This window comes from Dermacentor variabilis, chromosome 2, assembly GCF_050947875.1.
Source record: "Dermacentor variabilis isolate Ectoservices chromosome 2, ASM5094787v1, whole genome shotgun sequence".
Classification (NCBI taxonomy): Eukaryota; Metazoa; Arthropoda; class Arachnida; order Ixodida; family Ixodidae; genus Dermacentor; species Dermacentor variabilis.
In genome coordinates this window covers 142182859-142205440 of record NC_134569.1, presented here as the reverse complement: position 1 = coordinate 142205440, position 22582 = coordinate 142182859, and the positions used below count along the sequence as shown (strand labels likewise).

The 22582-nt window shown below is 45.0% G+C and overlaps 1 protein-coding gene across 1 annotated transcript in view; it reads right to left on the bottom strand.

The window, feature by feature from the left end:
* Nucleotides 1-22582, bottom strand: part of Myo31DF (Unconventional myosin ID) — a 93705-nt gene that overhangs the window by 38250 nt on the left and 32873 nt on the right. Inside the window, exons 2-8 of the mRNA XM_075682139.1 lie at nucleotides 12419-12627; nucleotides 10014-10107; nucleotides 9371-9536; nucleotides 6281-6430; nucleotides 2829-2948; nucleotides 1377-1574; nucleotides 505-647 (exon numbers count right to left, since the gene is read on the bottom strand). Coding sequence (XP_075538254.1) covers nucleotides 505-647; nucleotides 1377-1574; nucleotides 2829-2948; nucleotides 6281-6430; nucleotides 9371-9536; nucleotides 10014-10107; nucleotides 12419-12627 — 1080 coding nt within the window. The remainder of the gene's footprint in view (nucleotides 1-504; nucleotides 648-1376; nucleotides 1575-2828; nucleotides 2949-6280; nucleotides 6431-9370; nucleotides 9537-10013; nucleotides 10108-12418; nucleotides 12628-22582) is intronic.

Genomic DNA, 22582 nt, shown 5'->3' with positions numbered 1-22582 from the left:
GCCGAGCAGTGTGCTGCGATCAGCAGCGATGTGCATATTTAAAACCTTATAATAAATTACACGCTTTACGCGGAGCACTTAGATGTGTCAATTATTGGTCAGAAGGACCTACTCTAACGACTCAATACGTTTGTAGAAAATCGTCAAAAGCATTTCAGGGTCCCTTTAAGAATGCAGTCGAGCGTTGTTGCAATGACATTGCATCTGATACAGAAATAGCATTGTTCAGTCCGATATTAGTTATACTAATCATATATTTGTTACACGCTGCTACTATTGGCAAAAGACACATTCGATTTACTTTGTTATATCTGATAACTTGCTATATACGCGTTCGTGATATCAACGTTTGACTGCACATACACCTAGGGTCCAAACTACATTTAGAGGGTTGTGCAGCTGAATCACAAAAATTCAGTTTTAACGCGCATAATATCCGTCACTAAATAAAATGCATGGAGTTGTGAGGTTAGTTATAGATGGCACAGCGGCCCATTGTCGCACCTGTTGTTGTCGAAGATCTCAAATCCGTAGATGTCGAGGACTCCAATGACTGTGTTCTTGCGACCAAGTATACCGTTGGTGCGTACCTCAATAGCCTCATTCACTCGGCCCACAATCCAGGAGAACATGCGCTCGTAGATGGCCTGGTTTTAATCAATCAATCAATCAATCAATCAATCAATCAATCAATCAATCAATCAAAAAACAAAAAAATGTGGGATTATAATCAAAAACAGTAGAGGTCACACAGAGCAGCTTTATCGGAATACCCTTCCAGGCCTTTTCAAACAAGCCACACCAAAAGCAAGAGAGGTTACTCCTCAATAGAGCTCTTTATGGCTGAAAACTTCAGACTTGTCAAAATATGTCCCCCCACTTGAAGCGGTTCAGTACACAACATACCAAGTAAGGATGTACGAATTCGTCTATTAACCAAGTGCAGAGCAGTGCATAAATTCTTATCTCCTGGCACCCATTGATATGCACTTGAATCCGACAAAAGCACAGCTGCAAATATGGTAGCATTATTTGGTAGTATTATGTTTTATTTGGTGTATTATGAGCTGGGTCCACTAAACATGCTGATAACAAAGCGCGAACTTGGGCCATTTGGTACATACTTACGTGAAGAAACAGCACTTTTGAACGGGACGTGTTTGTCACCTCCCTTTTTATCCTATCCAAAAACACCGTTTCTTCACATATGCTGCTATAACCCAAGCGTTCCATATTGAAGCCTGAACCACGGTATATACAACATGCATTGACAAACACGTGGAAAAGCAGAAACCTTCTGTATTTATTTTCAGTCATTTGCACTTCTATTTGTGCTAGTAGCATTCGAAGCTGACACCGAAGACTGGAAGGCTCACCTTGGCAAAGGCGTCCCGCCCATAGACGGCCTCTGTGACCGTGTGCCCCTTCTGCATGACCTCACCGCCAGCTGCAATGACCCGGAGGCACAGTGCCTGGCTCAGGTCCTTCTCGGACACAGAGAGGAGCTGACCAAGTTGCTTGAGGCTGCCCTTGGTCTTGGCCTGGTCCTCCTCGACCACAAAGCTCACTTCCCCCTGGGAAAGAAGGTTTAGTAATACTACACATTTGGCTTACAGCTGGCTTGTGTTGCATTACTCAGGTGAGGGAAAGCATCCATCCAAGTGTAGCACGATGCTGCAGAGGAAACTCAATACAGGTTTCTTGGAGTTGAAGAAAACCTTCACAGTTGAAGAAAAATTCCTCCTGGTTCACAGATTGAACCTAGGACTGCCTTTCTGGGTGTTTTCCATTTTCAGTCCATTTTCATTTAAAGACAGTCCACTGTATTGCACTTATAGATTCAAGTTTTTACAATGATTATAGGGCATGGGAATGTTACATCAAGAGAAATAACATTCCAGCAAATATTAAATATTAGCCAACAGTTAATCACTTATTCCCAGATACACAGCTATTTGACATTTCCTGGTCACTGACCTAAAGCCCATAGCAGGTGGCATGCAGACACTCAATTTTACAGTGAATTATAGCAATAGCACAAGCTTTTGGGCCAGTTGATGCATGATGAACTTGAAAAAGGGGGTACCAGCGAAACACAAAGGACGCACACACAAGGAGCGAATTATAGCAGCTGCTCATCATCGAGTGTTTAGGCTTAGTCAGTGTGTGAGGAGTAGGACATTTCTAAGAAAAATGATGGGAAGCGATAGAAATCTTGCCACAACATTCCCAGAACAATGCCTTTGTTAATTTTTTACTAGATGTAGTCTGTTTAAACACACAAACCCCAACCCACTAATACAGTCAAATCTTGTTATAACAAAGTTGCATATGACCTGAAAACCTACCTTAATTATATATATTTGGCATTCATTATATAAGCATACATTTGTTACCTGCTGGTATAGGGAAGAAATTTTTCAGATTCACTTGTTTATATTTGTTCACTTATTATGTCCACGTTCAATATACTATTGAGATTTGACTGCAGTAGATGAGCTGTATTACTCTCAACAAATATGACATAAGAATAAGGGTGAGAAAGAGGCCTTTCAAGTGAGCAGCAGCAACGCATCAGCTTGCAACTTGGTATGAGAGGAGAGTCTTTTTGATATCAGTCATGAACTCCAGAGACGGAATAAATATGTGGGTGTGAAAAAGCAAAAAAATAATACCCCCCCCCCCCCCAAAAAAAAGAAAGGTTGGAAAAAATTGAAAGCTTAGTATCTAGAAGCTAACTAGGGTACCATATTGCTATTCTGACTTCCTTCAAGTATATACGTTACTGGGCATTGCTGCATCACGGCAGGAGCGAAACAGAGACGTACCAGGTGCACGATGGCAGCCACAATCTTCCACAGTGTGTCACACTCGGCCTGTGAAAATCCAAGCAGCTTCAATGCCGAGCAGACTTGCTTGAAGTCGGCCCGGTCGTTGATAGTCTCCACCTTTAATTACAGGGAGCAAGGGTGCAACATTAGCAGGCCTCTGAACTTCAAGATACAAACTACATATGAGCAAGTACACAAGTCTTGCAAGTCAATTCATATTTGTTAGAAATTAGCCTAAAAAAGTGCACTTATACCCTCCACCACAGCGTGAATTAAAACCAGAGATGTCAGTCCTGCATATGCCAGTTAGGTATTCTTTCCCGTATTGACCAGGATTACGTGAGCGTAATCACTACTAGCTAATTTCTTTAGTCCTAGTGGCCACCAACTAAGAGAGATGATGCACTTCTGTAAATGTGATAGCCTATGCCATATCCCTTAAGTTAACCACCAGTATAAGAAAGAAAGAAAGAAAGAAAGAAAGAAAGAAAGAAAGAAAGAAAGAAAGAAAGAAAGAAAGACAGACAGACAGACAGACAGACAGACAGACAGACAGAAAGTAAGGAAGAAAGAAACAATTCGACAGGATGTCAGTGTCACATCAAGTATAGCATACTGACCACCCCAACAAACGGAGAATGCTATCATGACTAGCTGGCTGCTCATCACTAACAGCATGAAAGAGGGGAAGCCAAAGACAAGGCAATCAACACCAGTGCCGACTTGCAAACTTAGTTTTTATGGATGTATGACAATTTAAAGAGAGAAACAGCAAAGGAGCACGACAACAAGCAAACTACTGCATGTATGCATATATGGCATGAGCAGTGAAGAATGCTTCGAAAAGGCGCTCCTATCACTGACGGGAGAAAAGCTCCACAGTGTATCAGACGTGAGCTATGGCCAAAACTTCCGGACAAGTCCTGAAACATATGTGAACAATGAATTTAAGGCTCACCACTGTTTTCAAGTACAGGGCAGAGGACCTACCATTAGCAGAGTGTGACAAACTATGTAAATTTGGAGTTCGACAAAATCGCTCAACATGGTACAAGGGTCATTCAAGTAACATTTTCTCTAAAGTGCCACAGTTATCACAGTAGGGATTGGAGGTTCGCCCTGTATGACAAAGATAACTGTTTGTGAATGCTACATTTAATCGATGGTAGTATATTCTTCTGACTGAAGAGGAAGTAGCCACAGAACTCTTGACCTTGCTCTGGTGTCAACTGACTGCAGGCAACTGTTTGCTTCTTGGTGAAGCAGCAGACTCTAGAGGCGACCATTTTCTTCATAAGCATATACTTTTGTTTCATGATATAGAAAGGCCTGAACTTTTTGCCATCTGTCATTGTCAGGTTTAGTTGTGCATTTTTTTTCTTTTTTTTTTCTCCACTCTCCCCTAGAATCTCTTCATCGCCTTCCCCCTCCCTATGCAAAGCAGCGTGTTAGCAGTCATATGCATAGTGGCAAAAATCTCTGCTTTCCAACAAAAGGTTTCTCTATCTCAACTGTATAAGCCTAACATCTAGAACACCTTCATTAAAAATGTTCTGGCTTGTTGCATGCATTTTCTCCCATTTAAATTCTCGTATCATAATAAAGGTGCACTTTGTCCTTTCAGCCAATGTTTTGTACCGTTCGCTGCACCAGCTTTGTGAATTCGACGTCCCTGTACCATCCAAAGCTTCCCACTAAAATTACTGGAGGGAAACCTGGCATTGACGTTGTTCAACCACCTTAGGATTGATGGGTAATACATGCATCATTTCTTGATTAGGCATGGCTTTGTTAAGAAAGCACTCTGCAAGTTTCTTTTATTGTTATTTTCTATTCTGAACATTTTTAGAGCAATGTAATCTTTTACTTTGACACTGCAGCTACTATATTCCATTACATATTTTCAGCTGCATCTTGACACTTCTGAACATATGTGTCGTCAGAATAGGATGGCTACTGGTCAGTAAATGAATGAATATTTCAAATATTTTGAAGAGTTCTCCTTATTTTTATTGTTCTGAGAACAATACGATATTGAAAATTTAGAGGATAAATTAAGCCAAGCAAAGGCGTTGCCACATAGCAAACCTGAGATGGCAATACAGTCGACTTCCTTTAATTCGATCCTGACGGGACCAACGAAGCTGGTCAAATTATCCGGCGGGTCTAATTAAATAGAAAGCATAAAAAACGACGAAACATGCCGTTTGTTTACTTGGCAGCAGTTGCCTTTAAAGTTCGTTTCGCCACAATACAGCCCTGTTATGCGTCGAAGTATATTAAGCGGCGGGGGGGGGGGGGGGGGAGGGGCGGGTAGGTGACACTGTTGCAGGACATGACACGTGTTCCTTAATTTACACACACACATGCGCCGCTTCTGGTCACAGTACGAGCACCGAGACACCTAATAAGTTTGCTGGCAGGTCTTCAGAATTTTAGACAGACCGCCGCACTTTTGCTGGCTTTAAACGTACCCTCGACTTTCGAAGCTTTTTCATCTCGCCACCTTCCTTTTCGCCAACTTTCCCAAAACACAGATGGTTTTTCTCTGCTTGTCGGAGCACGTCGAGCGCGCGCATGTAAAGTTAAGGGACGCGCACAGGACCCCATTAACGGTCTCACATACGAGACACGCATGGGGGGCCAAACGAGGACTCAAATTGCCCCCGCAACGTCACAAACAGCTCTGAATGGTTGACGGTATGCCGAATAGGCGTCTAGGTGCTTGCACAGGAGACGGCACGTGTGCGCCTATATAATTAGGAAAGGCGTACCATGTTTCGTGAAAGTCGCCCCTTTGCATTTTTGGTACGCTACACTGCATAACACCACTGCATTGCGGCGAAGCTGATTAGTCACGTTCAAATTATTAGGCGAAGACCAATTTTAAGATCAAAATAACGAAAGCTTGGGCCTATAAAGATGCATGGTTGCCGACCGGGACCTTCGGTCGGGACCGAATTAACCGTATCGTACTAACGGAGATCTACTGTATTAGGTTAACGTAAACAGAAGGTCGATCGAAGCCAGGACAAAGTTTGACAAATCAGTCATCCCAACAACCCATCGTTAAACAAATAACATAATTCCGCATTATGACAAACAAGTTATCCCATTAGCCCATCGTTAGACAAAAAACGTAATTCCCACGCGGGACGAAGGGCTGTTCCGGCGGCGCATGTAGACAGATGTGCCAGAATGCCTCTTAGGCTAACCATTGCCACATAACAAATTTGAGATGATAATATTAGGTTAAAGCAAGCTACCAGATGGTTGTTCAAAGCTAAAAGGAAAAAGTTTAGACAAATCCATCATAAATCCCATCTATCCATCATTCTCATGCTGGATGAAGTGTGCTACCAGCAGCTCAAGTAGACATACATAGTGCCAGATTCCACATAGTATAGTTTTAGTACGAAACTCAATACTATCAACCTGTCGCTACGTACCTTGGGCGAGCCTCCCTGCCGGGTGTAAAAGTACAGCTGGGGCTCGTGCTTGAGGCCATAAGAAGACAGCTGCGCATCAGGTGCTCCATACAGCAGCTCATAGAAGGCATGGAAGTTTCGCTCACCAGGCTGCTGGTAGATCACACGGGACTGCACAAACATCAAAGAAAAAAAAGCAGGAAAAGAGTAATGAATTAAATATAATTCCACTGCACTCTGTTACAAGGTTTTGATACCGTAATAGTTCCTTCGTTGTTGGCTTAGTGCAACACACAGCATAGTTAGGCAACATACAAAACAAAAAGGCAGCATGTGACTGCCAACTAGGCACTACATTAAAAGGCAATTGGCTTGTTTCTTTGTTTTGTGAAAGGCTCTTACATAAGTAAGCTGCCTTGCAAAGAAAAAGAAAAATACATATATATATATATATATATATACGTATACATGGTGTCCCACACAAGTTGAGCCAAGAATTTAAAGATGAAAGGCATGTCAGAAGCGAATTGAACCGAATGCATACTATTCGCAATAGCCTATAGTCACTCAGACAATTTTTGTTTTCCCCTTGACTCACTAATAAAGTTTAATTACTCAACTTTTTAATTATTGGCTGAGGACCCCAAGTATGATACGCAGGATTGTAGAACACCTTCAGACGCCCCCCATCGAGTTGTTTCCTTTACCATACATCTCACATAGTCCTTTTTTCCGGGTTGCAAAGAAAGCCTGCGAAATATGAAGAAAGCCACGTGAAGGAGTGTTTGCACAGTGGTATTGTGCTGCTCTCAAGCGTACGTTCGGTGGACAAGGTCGGCTGCATCGCGACTGGCGACAAAGTGGCCGGGCGTTCTTTAACTCATCGGCAGCGCTCGGCCAGCAACATGCATTTTCGCCGTCATCCGACGGCTTGCGCACCACCATTCCAGTACGATTTCTAACTTTTCACGCCATTCCTGTCAAACTCTTGAAAATTATTAATCAAATAGTCCTAATTAATTAAGTCAATTAAATGACATGTGGAAAGTGATGAATATTAATTGTTTTGTGGGATACTTTTAATCAATCAATCAATCATTCATCGATATTAAAAACCATACTGTGGTCCTGAGTTTCAAAGGGTACCTCTCCGTAACTGTGGCTAGCATGTTTACCGAGTACCTTTGTTTAGTACCAAGAAAAAACGAGAATAGATGAGTGCCCCTATTTCCGGACCATACTGTAGAAGCACGTAATTCTGCAGCACTAATACTAGGTGAATTCGGGAATTTGTGCATATTCACAGGTGCTAAACTTTGCAATTTTGGGTTTGTGCTTTATGGCTCACATGAGCTCCTTTGCATTTATTTTAATAATTCTTTTAGCGAATTTGCAATTCTATTTTTACAAAACTGATGTGGTCTGCAAACACAATCGCGACGCAGCAGAAGCTGGGCAAAGATGACAAAGTGCTTCTAACGGCCTCACTGATGAAAGCACTGCATGTTGTCTGACTCATTGAAGTCATTAAAGTATGGCACTCTCTTTGTGAGGCTGGAAGTTCACTATACAACATTTGGCAGGACTGGTCTAGTGCAGGCTCGCGGAGACAAGTAAACCAATTGCACTACTTTTGAGGCGGCACAGCCTGCAGTACTAGCCAGCAAAATAAGTATTTAGCTTATAGCACAGTGTTCATGTTTTCTCCCTGAATACTTTGAGACCTTAAATATTGTGACATTTTCCAAATGTGAAAGTCACGTAAATTAAGGACACACGAAAACGAACAGTTTTACAGTATATGGGACTCTGATAACCTGTATATATGGTCACATTAGAAACTTGCTTTCATAGTACATACAAGACAGGAAAGTGCAAAATATTTGCTGTGTTATTTAACATGTGCTCTTTCATATAAATATTTCAAGAACTCAAATTGCTTTCCTTAGATCCTTGGGTGATCCCGACAAATTTTATTGCAGTGTTTGCTGGATTTATTGCCCCGTATTGTATTCCTTGCTTTTATGTTTTGCAATTGCTTCGCTATCTCCAACAAGTTACAATGTAATTTCCTCTTATTGTTTCCCCCCATGCCTTATTGGGCCTTTTGAGTAAGTGAATAAAAAAATATCAACATCATGGATATCTTTACCTCAGATCAACAAAAGCAAAGATTGTCATTCACGGTAATTGTAGCTGAATGCTGCGTCAAGAAAGTGAATGGACCTCCCTCAGTGAGGGCAAACTTGAGTGTTGACAAAAATATTCCTGACCCAGGAATCAATTTCAGCACAAAAGCCTGACTGGGGAAGTCAAGCACCATATGTGAGCAAACCAGAAAGCTAGAAGAAAGCAATGTGATATACTGCTTGCACGCCCTGCTAAGATGTTGGTCTGGGGGTTCGATTCCTGAAACAGGCACAATACTTATAAACTCAAAAGTTTGCTCTTCATTAAGACCAGCTGGTTTCATTTGCAACACTCGGGAACAATGAGATAACTCGAACCAGCAAACACAGAGTGTAATAAATCCACGTTTCTATTTGGAGGCAACATTAATTTCCAAATCATTTTTATATAAAGATATTCAAAGGCCATTCTGTTCTGTTCCAGTGAACTTGTGTTACAAGTCAAACCTCGATTGTTTATACAACATGGATATAATGAATTATCTGATGCAACAAAATATAAAAATGTTCCGGTCAATATCAACACACAACGATCATAATGTTTATAACGGAGGTATGTTATGCCAGATGTGACTGTTATAAGAAGGTGCAACTGTTCTATTTGCTTTGCACTTGAAAGGTTCATGTTCACTTCACTACATATCTGACAAGCAGTAGCGCTAAATAGATGTGGATGAAGAAAAGAGGATCACAACACAAGCACTTAACTCACCCAAGCTTCCCTACTATTGCACATGTCCGTAATTTGAGAACCATTTGCATAGTGTCTACCTAGTAGACTACTTTGTAAATGCATGTGCCTGGAGCACAGAATATCACGTGACTTAATACACTGTCCCGAATTTGCTGAATACTATCGTTCTGTGCGAAAAATCGAAAATAAAGGAATAAAGGTAACCACAGAAGCATCGTCCTACCATACCTTCTCCAGAAGGTAGTTGTTGATATGTCCTCCCAAAGGGTCTCCCTTGAAGTCAAAGTTGATGTCCATGTACTTTCCAAATCGACTTGAGTTGTCATTGCGGTTAGTTTTGGCATTGCCAAATGCCTCAAGGATGCAGTTGGACTGTAGTAGGATGTTCTTGACCCTGTCGAAAAATTAAGTCAGGTCACAGTGAGTATCAGCAGCCAAGACAAACATGCTGTATGATGCAAGTAGGTGCTACACTGTGTAGTGTTTTGGGTATCAGCAATAGGCGAAAGTTTTTGCTGAATTGCTGGCTTTTCCTGCTCGTATTAAGAACAGGGGTGGTCTTGAGTGGCGCATCCTGTCAAATGTAATGCATGGTTACAGTGCCTTTCTATAGCTAATACGTCAATATGCCAATGTGTTTTTTGCCAATGAAAACGGGAGAAAGGACAGCTGCCACTGAAAGCAAACCATCTGCCACAAGAATGCATTCCAAACGAACTTTCTTCAGCAAGAGAAGCAACAATAATATACTGCAAAAAACTGATGACACATTTGCTGTTAAACAAGTGCATGATGCTACGCACATCTAAACAAGAGTTCAAAATCATGCTTACAGTGTAAAGTCTCTTAAATTATGGAAACAAGCACTCACCTTTCAATTTCCTGCTGGCCTGTGACATTTGTGATGGCCGCTATATACCTCATAATAATCTTGGAGGCTTCAGTCTTTCCGGAGCCACTCTCGCCTATATAAGAAAAGATGAATATGTACACTTAGATGGCTTAGGGCTTACAAAGTTGCCTGAAGAAGAGACTGTGAAGTAGAAAGACAAGTGGAAGCAGAAATGGCAAAAGCAAGAAGAGGAGAAAACAGGGTAAGCACAACTTGTAAACAAATGTAGGGAGCTCGAGACAAAGAGGGATTGGATTATGGGGTTTAATGTGAAAAACCCATGATTTAAATTGATTATGAGGCACGCCATAGTGGGGGACTCTGGATTAATTTTGACCACTAGGGGATCTTTTAACATGCTCCCAATGCACAGGACACAGGCGTTTTTGCATCACACCCTATCGAAATGCAGCGGCCGCCGCCGGGATTTGATCTCGCAACTGTGCTCAGCAGTGCAACACCATAGCCGCTAAGCCACCGTGGTGGGTAAGATACAAAGAGGGTCATGCATGTTGAGAAAGAACAAAGAAATGAGGCATCCAGTGAAGAAAGCTAGTAGTAAAAATATAAGAAGAAAATAGCAAATTTTTTTCAAAAATATGTTGCGCTCATCAATTTTGTACACAGCACAAGTTCTACCTTTCTTTTACACAAGCAAACAGAAAAAGATTCATAAATGATTATGATACTCCCTAATGAAAAATTTGAGTGCAGCTCTATACGTGTTTTCTCTTCGCAATATATTGGCTGGCATAGACAGTGTCTCGTGCGGCACATTGCAAACGGAGCAAAGTGTGGTGCGATGGCCTTGCTAATCAGGAGATCGCGATAGGCAGCTCATGGGTGACGCTTGGGTGACGCATGGACGCAATTCATAGCAGCCGCTGCAGACAGACCTCCACTCATGCAGTGCTTTGTTTTCATATATGGTATCGGCGGGCGCACTCGCCGCATGCCTTATCGATGGCGCGTCATTGGTGAACAAACAGCGGCGCGCTACTCTGGCGCCATCTCGCAGCGGTCGTCGCCGCAGAGCTCATCTTGCACGGCACTACGCTTTTCTTCTCATGGCTTCGCCATACCCTCCTCCTCAGCTTTCTTCCTCGCACTCTCTTCCCTATTGCCGTCTTTCATCCCCCACTGTACTCAGCGTTTGCTCTTTCATCCTTCGCTGTGCTCATTTGCTCAGTCACGCCGAAGCTCAACACAGGAACGGGTGCCTAAAAGCTGCGCTCTAAAAAGAAGCAGGGTTGAAAGTGGGCCACATTTTAAGTAGAAATGGGTGTGACCAGCAGGAAGGATTATCTGTGTTACTGCAGCGGTGGTGAAATGGTTGAGTGTTCACCTCGTAGCGGGCGGGTCCTGGGCTCCACTCCCGGTGCCACCGGAAACAAATCAGTTTTTCTAATGGATGCAGGTGTATCACAACTCGCTGCACAGTTGTTTATATGGGTTCTCATCTCGAAAAGGAGCCCTATATAGAGTTACGAAGGTCTCGGGAGCCGATTGTCCTATCAGAGCTTTGGTGAAGTAGCTGAGCATCCGACACTGCTGTGGGATACATACAAGTGTCGCTGCCAGGTATGGTCGACCACAAAAGTTTACGGACCACGGGATCTCGGAAAACGTTAAATTTCCGAGCAGCCTGTAACAGTAGTCAGTAAAACCGAACATCACAATGTTGTTAACATATACCAGCAGAGGCTGTAAATGCAAATACTAGGCCGCATTGTGAGGCTGTGCGGATATTTGGCTCTTTCTCAGATCTCGTGTTAGGCTAACTTTTGTGGTTGGCTGTACCTGCCGGTAAAATAGGTACAAGCATGCTCCTGGCCTGGTGCTCAGCAACTACTGGAGTTTCAGACGTTTGGAAGGAAAGCCGCTGATGGCAAGTTGGCGGCATGGGACTGCCAGACTCCTTTTAAGATTTGTGTGGTGTTTTGTTTGTCTTAGTTCTCCCACAGCAAGCATGCTGTCAGAGAAGTTCTCTGTGTGAACCTCTCTAAAGCAATGCACTTTTGGAAAGCCGGCCACCTGGCCGGGCGGCCACTTGTACCCATTTTGTAAAATGATAGGTGTCCGACAGTGGGCATTGAACCACGCACCTCCCGTAGCGCAATATATAACGCATATAAGACCTTAAAAACAAGACAAATTAAGAGAAAGATAGGAATGTATATTACTTTCTATACAATTCAATGAGCAGCAAGGAAAATTGAAACGAATGACGGAGAAAGGAAACTACAGACAGGCAGGCAGACATAAAGGAAAAGAAAAATGCTTGTGTATGATTAAGGCAACTAGCGCACAGCACATTAGCACATGCACAAATCTTTCTTTAAGCTCGTGAGCACAGTGCGAGCATTCGTGGTACGAGGACACACCAGAGATGACAATGCAGGTGTCGCGGGCCTTGCGCTTCATCTCCTTGTAAGCGGCGTCTGCGATGGCGAACACATGCGGGGGTCGCTCAAAGATCTCGCGGCCCTTGTAGTCAGCCACCTGGTCAGGGCCATAGATGTTGAGCGTCCGGTACGGGTTGACCGAGACACACACCTCACCGATGTACGTGTACACGCGGCCTGCATTGAACCTGCACATACGAGATAAATAAGGGTGCTGATGAGTTTCGCGCACGAACACTTCGCGAAGAATCAGAAGAGCAAGAACACAACTGCAGATTCATGGACTACATTCTTGTTGGGCTTCATGAGGAAAACAGGGCTTTGTGATCATGCATCTTTTGACGTCATATGGTAAAGCAATGCAAAAAGAAAAAAAAAAAGGGAGAGAGCCTTCTTCAAAAGTTGGCTATGGATCAGCAGGTGACCACGTGACCAGTCTCACATTTTGAAATGTAGAAATTTAACTGCAAAGTTTTCAAGTGATTGCTGCATTCTGCAGTGCAGCAGTGGGCCTGGGCCTCCACTCTACATTTAAAAAAAAAAGTACCTGAATCTTACTGCGACTTTCGCATATTACAAAAGCTTTTGTGGGCTGCTTGCATATTCCAAGAAGCCAAATTGTAATAAGGGGGAGTGCTAGGATTTTGCAGTTTTGTAGAGCCAACGGGAAACCAACTACTGCAGACTTGGACATGCCATAAAACAATGAGTGGGCCATGTATTTATATTTCACAAAGGCTCTACATCAGTCATGCATGCTGCCAACGGCCTGAGCAACGTGAAGCACAGTGGGTTTCATTGTTACTCTGGTAGACTGGTTTCGATCAAGTTAAAAAGTCCTTGTGATGTGTTCAAAATGCGGTTGTGATATGAAATTTCAACATATGACTGGCTAAAATAAAATTGGCAGTCGCTGTCCGACGTCCCTATTCTGTCCCTGTGAGCAGGTGTGCCATTAGCCACTGCCACAACCACTCGTAGAACTGTAGCAAAAATAACTGTACTGTGCTCGACCCCCCCCCCCCCATGCTATGACTTGATACTCCCATCATCATCATCATCATCATCAGCCTAGTTACGCCCACTGCAGGGCAAAGGCCTCTCCCATACTTCTCCAACTACCCCGGTCACGTACTAATTGTGGCCATGTTGTCCCTGCAAACGTCTTAACGTCATCCGCCCACCTAACTTTCTGCCGCCCCCTGCTACGCATCCCTTCCCTTGGAATCCAGTCCGTAACCCTTAGTGACCATCGGTTATCTTCCCTCCTCATTACATGTCCGGCCCATGCCTATTTCTTTTTCTTGATTTCAACTAAGATGTCGTTTACCCGCGTTTGTTGCCTCACCCAATCTGCTCTTTTCTTATCCCTTAATGTCACACCCATCATTCTTCTTTCCATAGCTCGTTGCGTCGTCCTCAATTTCAGCAGAACCCTTTTCGTAAGTCTCCAGGTTTCTGCCCCATATGTGAGTACTGGTAACACACAGCTGTTATACACTTTACTTTTGAGGGATAGTGGCATCCTGCTGTTCATGATTTGAGAATGCCTGCCAAACGCACCCCAGCCCATTCTTATTCTTCTGGTTATTTCAGTCTCATGATCCGGATCCGTGGTCACTACCTGCCCTAAGTAGATGTAGTCCCTTACCCCTTCCAGTGCTTTGCTACCTATCGTAAACTGCTGTTCTCTTCCGAGCCTGTTAAACATTACTTTAGTTTTCTGCAGATTAATTTTCAGACCCAAATGTGACCCAAATGCGGACTGTTGCCATCGTGGCTCAGCGTGCTGCTTTGAAATATATGCCCCTATACAACAACACTGCTTTCTGTTTCTGCCAGTGTCATTGACATCCCTTTATTTGGCTGTTTTCTCACGTATAAAACAATTGACAACTTGTTCTGTGTTTGTCTGGTTACCAGTGGTGGAACAGCCATTTCACCTTTTGGCACAGGTCCTGGCGCAGGCAAAAAGCCGATTTGGCACAGCAGCAAGCACTTTGGCACAGGGTCCAATGCACGTGTGCTTACCATATACCAAGCAAATTTTTAACTGATATAGTCAATATGTTGCGGAGACGGTCTGCGCCAGGCTTACCTTGCAAGCGCTGCAAACGCGACGCTCCTCCACACCGCAACGCACAGAGGGCGCTACGGCCGCGTTCGCCGATACGGTGCATAGAAGGCACCACTCGTCAACAAACGCGTGTTTATTAACCCACGATGTAACAGAGTGCGACAGTTACGGCTTGTGCGCAAAGGCTCACCGCAAGACCGATATTACTGAGAGCGCCTGCACTGAACTGTGCAGGCCGCACGTCACGCAATATACTCGTGTCATGTCATGCACATTAGGGAGTTTAAGAATAGGAGCCGAAAAAGTGTTGCGGCTGCAAAAAAAAAAAAAAAAAAAAAAAAAAGAAAGCGCCAGCGCCACTGCGCATGCGCGAGACACAAACAGGGTTTCGCAGTTACGTCAGCGACTATTTCACCGAAATAACGCAGCGCCCCAAGTTCGACGATAACTTTCGCGTCAACGAACATGTCGTCCCCCATCGAAGTGGCGGCTCTCTCCGTGTAAAACATGCGGTCTGGTTCGTTAATACCCTTTTTAACTGTGCACCACGTGTTATTCTGACTGCAGTGGCTCTTTTGCAAAGCGCCGGTATCACCCATAAACATCGAAAACGCTTAACTTTAACCTTAGAATGTGACATCCTCCTTCGGCAAACTCCGCGGTACCACGCAGGTTCGATGAACACCGAAACAAAGCGGCAGCAAGACGTTACAGCGGCACTACGTTGTACTTTCGCCAGAGAAAGAATGCGCAAAAGACGAACCGGGCGGCTCCAAGTTTCTGAGAAACTATGAACGGGCCTCTGCTTCCTTCTATGATGATGATGATGATGATGATGATGAAAACGTGCTGCTGGTTTTGATTTCAGTTTCGCTAGCTGCGAAGCATCGACGAAAGGAGGGATGCGTTCTTATGCTCGATTTGGCGCAGGCTCGGCTCAATTTTTAGCTAAAATGCCATTTTGGCGCCGGATGGGGCAAAGGACCACTCTGGGCACAATTTGGCGCAATTGACGAAGCTGTTCTACCTATGGGTTAAGCTCTGCGCCACCGTAGATGTGCACCGTACAAGCCCGTTCTCGTTTGCGCCTCCACTCGCTCATCCGGTAAAATGCCCAGTCCGCTTGCGTTTAAGCGTGGCATGCGACTCTGCAGGGAAGCCGGTTCTTGTCAGGTAACCGCCGACAGCTTGCGAGGATATTGAACTGCTGAATCAGAGTTACAAGAGAGTTTTAGCATGTCCTGAATACTGGAAAACGCGGACGGTTTGGGCGGATTGTCGGGTGAGCGAGGGCTGGAGTGGTGACGTCACCCGATGGCGCAGAGCTCAGTCAGACAAGCAGAGCTATGTTATTGCAGACAACAAGCGTATTCTACTTCACCGCTTGTGTAAGTTTTCGACGGCGGCGTAAAATTGCGTTCACGATTAAGTGAACGCGATTACCATTTTTACGATTACCGAACACGATCACCATTCTTTTTCATATATAGGTTGATGTGGTGCTGCCACATGACGATTCATTGTCATTTATGGCGACGCGCAACCGATGAGCAACCTAAGCAGCCCAGATAAATGATATTGCCTCGAAACATAACGAAAAGAAACCACATAGAGATGAAAGAGACTTTCTGACGACGCCACCTTGGCTCGAAGAAGCCACCCTCTTAATGTCGCGCAACCCACGAATGCACACGCAGTTGCGAGTGCGAAATCGCGCGCTGCACATACTGCGTAAGGCTGACGTTACTGCGGCACGAGCTGCGAATGTGTGTCACCATCAGTCGGCAAGCCAAACTGCGCAGCTACGCGATAAAAGCAAATTGCGATAAAAGCAAAACGACAAAAAACGTAAGACGAGAAAAAATAAGTGGCAGCCAGCACGCTTCATTAACCGTTTCGTCTGCTCGCGCGTGCAGACGATCGAGGCAGACGCGTTGTAAAATCACGATTTTCCAAACGTGCGCCGCGGCCAAAGGTACTCATTCGTCTGTACAACTTACACATGGCTAACGGCTTTAAAGCATTGCGCGATAAGCGCACGTGATCGAGTGATGGCGGCGGAGGCGGCATTTGGGGGGAGGTTCTGTCGCCCGGCCGTTATGAAAATGGTTACCGCTGCAGACGTTGGCCATAACGCTACATTGGCTGTAAAGTGACCGTTGCCACCCCAGCCCCATCGTTACAACACATCCCCCTGTTTCCGGTCATTCTCCTACTTTTTACGACACCCGCGTAGGTGCGCAAGAGCTATGAACTGGTACATGCATGCGAAGGAATATGGGGCACATGGCATCTTTGAGCACGTTACATCAGGCTAAACTTCGTCGTAGCAGCATTCACAACCGACAAGTACTTTCATAATGCACGGTGCTGGCTTATCTGCCTCCCCGGTATACGTAATATAATTTTTCTTTCTTTACTGAATTTTTAAGTATAATCTGTGGCAGATAGCATAATTCTAACCCTTGAGCTACATTACTCGATGAGTCGGCCATTACTTGTACGAGAAATTAAAATGATTAAGTGAATAGCTAGGTATTACGCTAATTAACTGTTTAATTATTTTGCGGCACACGTTTCAATTTACGAATTGTAGCTATAGTGAGTATGGAAGGCGTATCCATGTGAAACGAATTCTCAAGACTACACAAGTTTCGCGTTGTAAGTTTTCAAAGTGGCCGACTAAATACACTGGCGTTCAAGTTACTCTTGTGCTTCAATGCATAAGACGACATAAACGACAGTGCATTTTTACCGCCTCTTTGACGCCGCATATCTCAATGCCGGTGCTATCCTCAGAGTTCGTTACAAGTGGATATATGCTTTGCGAACTCACTACGCATCATCCGTAGACATGAATGCGTGCCGCGAAGTAATGAAGACGTTAATCAGTGTAATTATGTTAAGCTAAATTATGGGGTTTTACGTTCCAAAACCACTTTCTGATTATGACGCACGCCGTAGTGGGGGGACTCCGGAAATTTAGACCACGTGGGGTTCTTTAACGTGCACCTAAGTCTAAGTGCCACGGGTGTTTTCGCATTTCGCCCCCATCGAAATACGGCCGCCGTGGCCGGGGTTCGATCCCGAGACCTCGTGCTTAGCAGCCCAACACCACAGTCACTAAGCAACCGCGGCGGGTATCAAGTGTAATTATGTTAATTACTGACTTAGGCGTTTTGATTTCTCGTAGAATTAATGGCCACCTCATCGAGTAATACAAGTCAAGGGTTAGAATTGCCGCAGGTAATTAAAAAAAAAAAAGAATGGTGCAGCTATACAAGCTATACATAGTATACATAAACTACATATAGTAAAAAACCCATACAGCAGCCAATACGTTACTTTTGGACATCGAAATCCCATTATTTGACACACTTAGCATGCAATTCTATCGATATAGCCGACTACATCCACAACGAGAATTCAACACTGACAAGGAAAAGCTGAGTGGAGTATATAAAATAAGAGCAGCGTTTACGAAGCCTTGCAGATACATCGTCCCCATGTTAGCGTTCTTCAAGTTCAAGTTTATTGCTTCATTCATTAGTGGTACATATATGCAGTAGAAGTTATACAGAAAGAGGTCCCACAGAGGAATAAGCGTTCTCGCGGCGAAACCTTGAAACCGCCCCCACAGGTGCGCTCACCTCGCCGCCGCATACACTCGTGCACTCGGCGCAGCGCATGATCTTTCTTTCAATGGCGCCGCGTTATTAAACCGTCGTTATCGCGCTCATTGTTGATTATGATGTACGCTGATTGCTTGGCAGCGCCTACGTAATAGCCTCGCGCCAATAAGGACCGGAAATTAGCGGGCGAGGAACGTCTGCGGCGCCCGCCCGCGTTGACGGCATTGAGCACCTCCGCACAAGAGACCGCTGCCTCTTCCACTATAACGCTGTCATACGAAAAAAAAAAAAAAGAAAAAAAAAAGAACGTCAGTCGGCTGCATGGTATCATTTTCATGAAGGAGTCGTGCGACCTGCTGTCGTTTTTCACCGGAGTGTGGGCTATAAATTACAGGCAAGGCCTGCACGAGCGACACGTATACACGTCCGCTCGAAAGCGTCGCATATGCACATATGGCGCGATACGCCTCTATCAACGAAATGCGCGAGACAAGGAGGGCAAATAAACGCAAGCCACTTACAGAGGCAAAGGCCGCGCATACGCCTGTGCCCTCATGACAGCATCGTGGCCCAAAGAAATTAGCTTTCTTTGGGCTGGGGTGCCTTCGTTTTGTTCTTCGTCTCCCCCTCCCAGCCTTCCCTTTACAAGGGAGTGTAATTCATTCGCATCATTCGGAAGGTTCATACAAACTCGCAAGCTCCGCCGGAGGCGTGAGAATGTGAAGCCATTCGGCTACGACTTAACGTGGCGTACACGCAAACAGCCTTCTCTATCTACCGCCTTGGCCGACCTATACAAGGCACCTCTTGCTAGAAGTGTGGCCCTATGAAATCGATCGACCATATTATGGCTGTAGAGCGTATACAGTGATGTAGGGGTCATGTACAAGAAAAATATGGCAGCGATATATCAACGCACTTTCGAGACCCGGGCGCATGTTAGGTTCCCCGGCGCTCTCCACCAATGCAAACGCCAAGCACTCGGTTTTCTTATTCGATTAACCGGAATCGATCGGGTGCATCTCAGAACTCTGGCATCGGTTATTCAGACTCTTACGTATACAGTCGCGTACAATATGACCTGCAACATCGGTGTCCGTACTTCGAAGGGATCGCAAGACGTGAGCACGGCTGCGTCGATATACGAAAAATTGCAGACCTAGACATGTTCTAATTGGTGGTATTTATTAAGCCAATATATCGTACAATTATTACACACAACGCGCAATAAACACGAAGAATAGAGACGAAACACGAGCGCTGTATAATAATTATGCAGATGTACCGACTCGCCCAGCTAGCTACCGTACTCCAATGTATCGTATGTCAGCGCAGCCCTGCAGCCTTGGAGCCCCTTCGACCATGGGCAAGGGTGTCGCAGGTCATACTGCACGGACTCTACATCAAGTTTTATCTTGTCGTTTATTTTTCACTTTCTTCAGCCCTCCTTCTTCTAAGGACTTTTCTCTCACTCTTTTGCGTAGTAGCGTGTAGGTGAAAACCTTTACGTCGGCAAACCTCCCTGCTTTTCAGCAAAGATCTCTCTCTCTCTCTCAAGCAGCGATCCGCGTCGGCTACCGATGACACACAAACAGGAAGCGATAAAGCCTCGCGAAGAGCCCCGGTCTGAAGCCGCTATCTATCGCTGCCGATGCGAAACGTTCAAAGGAATTCCGGAGACTAATGATCGACATCGCCGTGGTCTCTCTCAAGGGCGCAAAATCCGACACACCCAAAGTACGACAACGTAAGATGGAAACGCACTTGTCGGCTTTTGCAACAGTGCTTACTGTTCGTGCCATTCTTCAGGGCTCCCTTATTCTCTCCATGCCTCCTCCGCCTCCTCTTTCAGTAATTTGACGTCCGAAGCTTGTTTACACCTGCCTGTTTACACCAAGTTTACAGCGAGGCCATCAAAGATATGCAGAATGGTGTTTCGTGAGCCGCCTAGTCAAACCCGTTTATGATGAAGGCTTGTGGGCTCAATATAGTTATATACACTCAAACTTGTCGCATAACGAACTTCAAACGACGTTTTCTTATGCGTTCGTTATATGTGAATTTGTTATCCCCGGATCAGGAACAAAAAGGAAAAGTCCACTTGTTGAAAACAGAACGCGCATGCCTGCCAAACTGGGAACATTAACATTAAAACTGCGAGTGGGGAGCGGGGATAGTAAGTAATATTTTTCAAAGTTTGCCGAGCAAATGCCTCTTCTAGGATACACACGCACTTAATTAACGACGATTTACTTTTGCAAGTGGCACACAATTAAGCAACCGTATAAGTTAGAACAGCGGGCCCTGAGAAGCACCATACAATCTTAATATAATATAGAAAATAACACCGACTTAAGTGGCTTTGCTGTTGCCGATTTCGCCTGCTTCAGGAACTTGCCTGTATAAGCTTTCTGTAAGAGCAAGTGCCCCTCTGGTGTCTTTTTCAGCATCGAAAAGCTTCAAACGGCAGGCTTTGCGACCAACCAGCAAGACATTTTAACGAACAGAATTTATTTTTCGTAAAACTAGAACGCAAACGTTCGTAAAATCGTAAAACGAGCCCTAATCTGGAAACTTTGCGGACAATTCATAGTTGGCAGAGACGAACGCGTAATATAGGTAGCACATTTCGCTGTTCCTGATTTCTCGGAGTCATTGATAGAGAATGGCGTTCTCCATGATCGAGACTGTACATACCTAGTCCAAGCCAACTTCTCTCAATATTGATACAGTAATACCTGTGCACCGCATCCACCGCACAAAGGGCATCCCGAAGCGTCGAGCGACAACCCGATGCTGCGACGGAATCCCCAGAGTTCGATTATATCCAACGTGAGGCGGTCCTTAATTTTACGCTATAGCGCCGGTCACGAAGTTCACAATTCGCTTAAATCCGGGTTCGCGATATTTGGGTGTCTCGACAGTATATAAGAGCGGCGAGTATGGGAGATGGCGGAGGACAAAAGACGGACGGGCGGGCGACGCACCTCCGATGCGCGAGGTCTCGACGGCATGCGCATTTCGCCCGAAGCGTGATCCTGGCTGTGGGTCTGCGAGTTGAAATAACGTCGAGACGAGCACGTGTATGCACGAGAGACCGCGAGATTCAAGAGACAGCGGTTACTGCGCCTGGGTCGCCCGCTTTTCTGTAGCGACGATATCTGAGCCGTTTGCTGTCACGTTGGAAGGGGAGGCTACGTCCTTGACTTCAGTCAAGGACTCGTGTACGATTTTGGGTACGCGACCTGTTTCTCCAGTTCTGTCCAAAGGAAAAAAGAAAGCCACGGAACTGCATGAGGGTAAATTAAACCACCTACATGGTTCACTGCAGCCAGGGAAGAGGGCGTCAACCCCTAAATATTTCATACTGTGCCCCCCTCCTATAGTGTACCAACCATCGAATTCCAAGTGGGTCTATACTCAGCTGTTGTAAGCAACCGCTTACAACATTCCTCATTATAATTATTTTTTATTTTTTAATCCCAGATCTACACTCATGGGCTTCAAAAAAGCCGTACAGCGCAATGATGCGTAGACGTTTCGCCGACTCCGCTACAGAGATTCCCGAACCTGCGCCAAAATCCGGGCGCCCTCTTCCCACGGCACAGGAATGTGGTCGCCCGTATGCGAGACGGTAATCGTACCCGCGACCTCGTGCCCAGCGGAACACCATATACCAGCTCAGACAATGAGGGGTTCTACATAATTGCGAGAAACGCCATCAAAACGATCACGAAGTAAGCCTGACCGTAAACAGACTGTAACAATGTGAATATTGCGCCATGCATGCGTTTATATGACCGACCCAAGTAATAACCCATGGCCCTGCGGTTAAGGGTTACAGAATAAGGAGGCCGTTCAGTAACGAAATAGGACAGCGCTGATGGATATGCGTGCCGACAGCGTCAGCAGCTCAGTAGACTGACTATTCGTCGTGGCTCCAAAGCAAAGGCATTCAAACAGAGTTACCAAGTGGAACCGTTTGCGAGTCACAAGCGTTACGATAACCGGAAGATATGAGAGAGAGAGAGAGAGAGAGAGAGAGAGAGAGAGAGAGAGAGAGAGAGAGAGAGAGAGAGAGAGGCCGGGGGGGGGGGGATCTTAACCGACACAACTTGGAGACTATATCTCAGCAACACATGAAGATCACTTTAAAGCATACTGACTTGAGATTTTCGACTTCAGTTATGTCCTGGAACTGAAACCCTAGAAAAAATACTGACAAGCCTTAGAGCGCATTAAATAATTTACCATAATAAATTTTTCCTACGAACCAGTTTCGTATTTCGTTTCTCTCTTTCCCAGGATGTGCACGTCATCACGTCACGACCCAGAAAGTGGTCAAGTGGGAGTAAGACATCGCGTCGTTACGGCACTCTCTCCGGCTCACCATGGCCTCCGAGATCGCAGGCCGCGGGCTCACTCGGTCGTCCG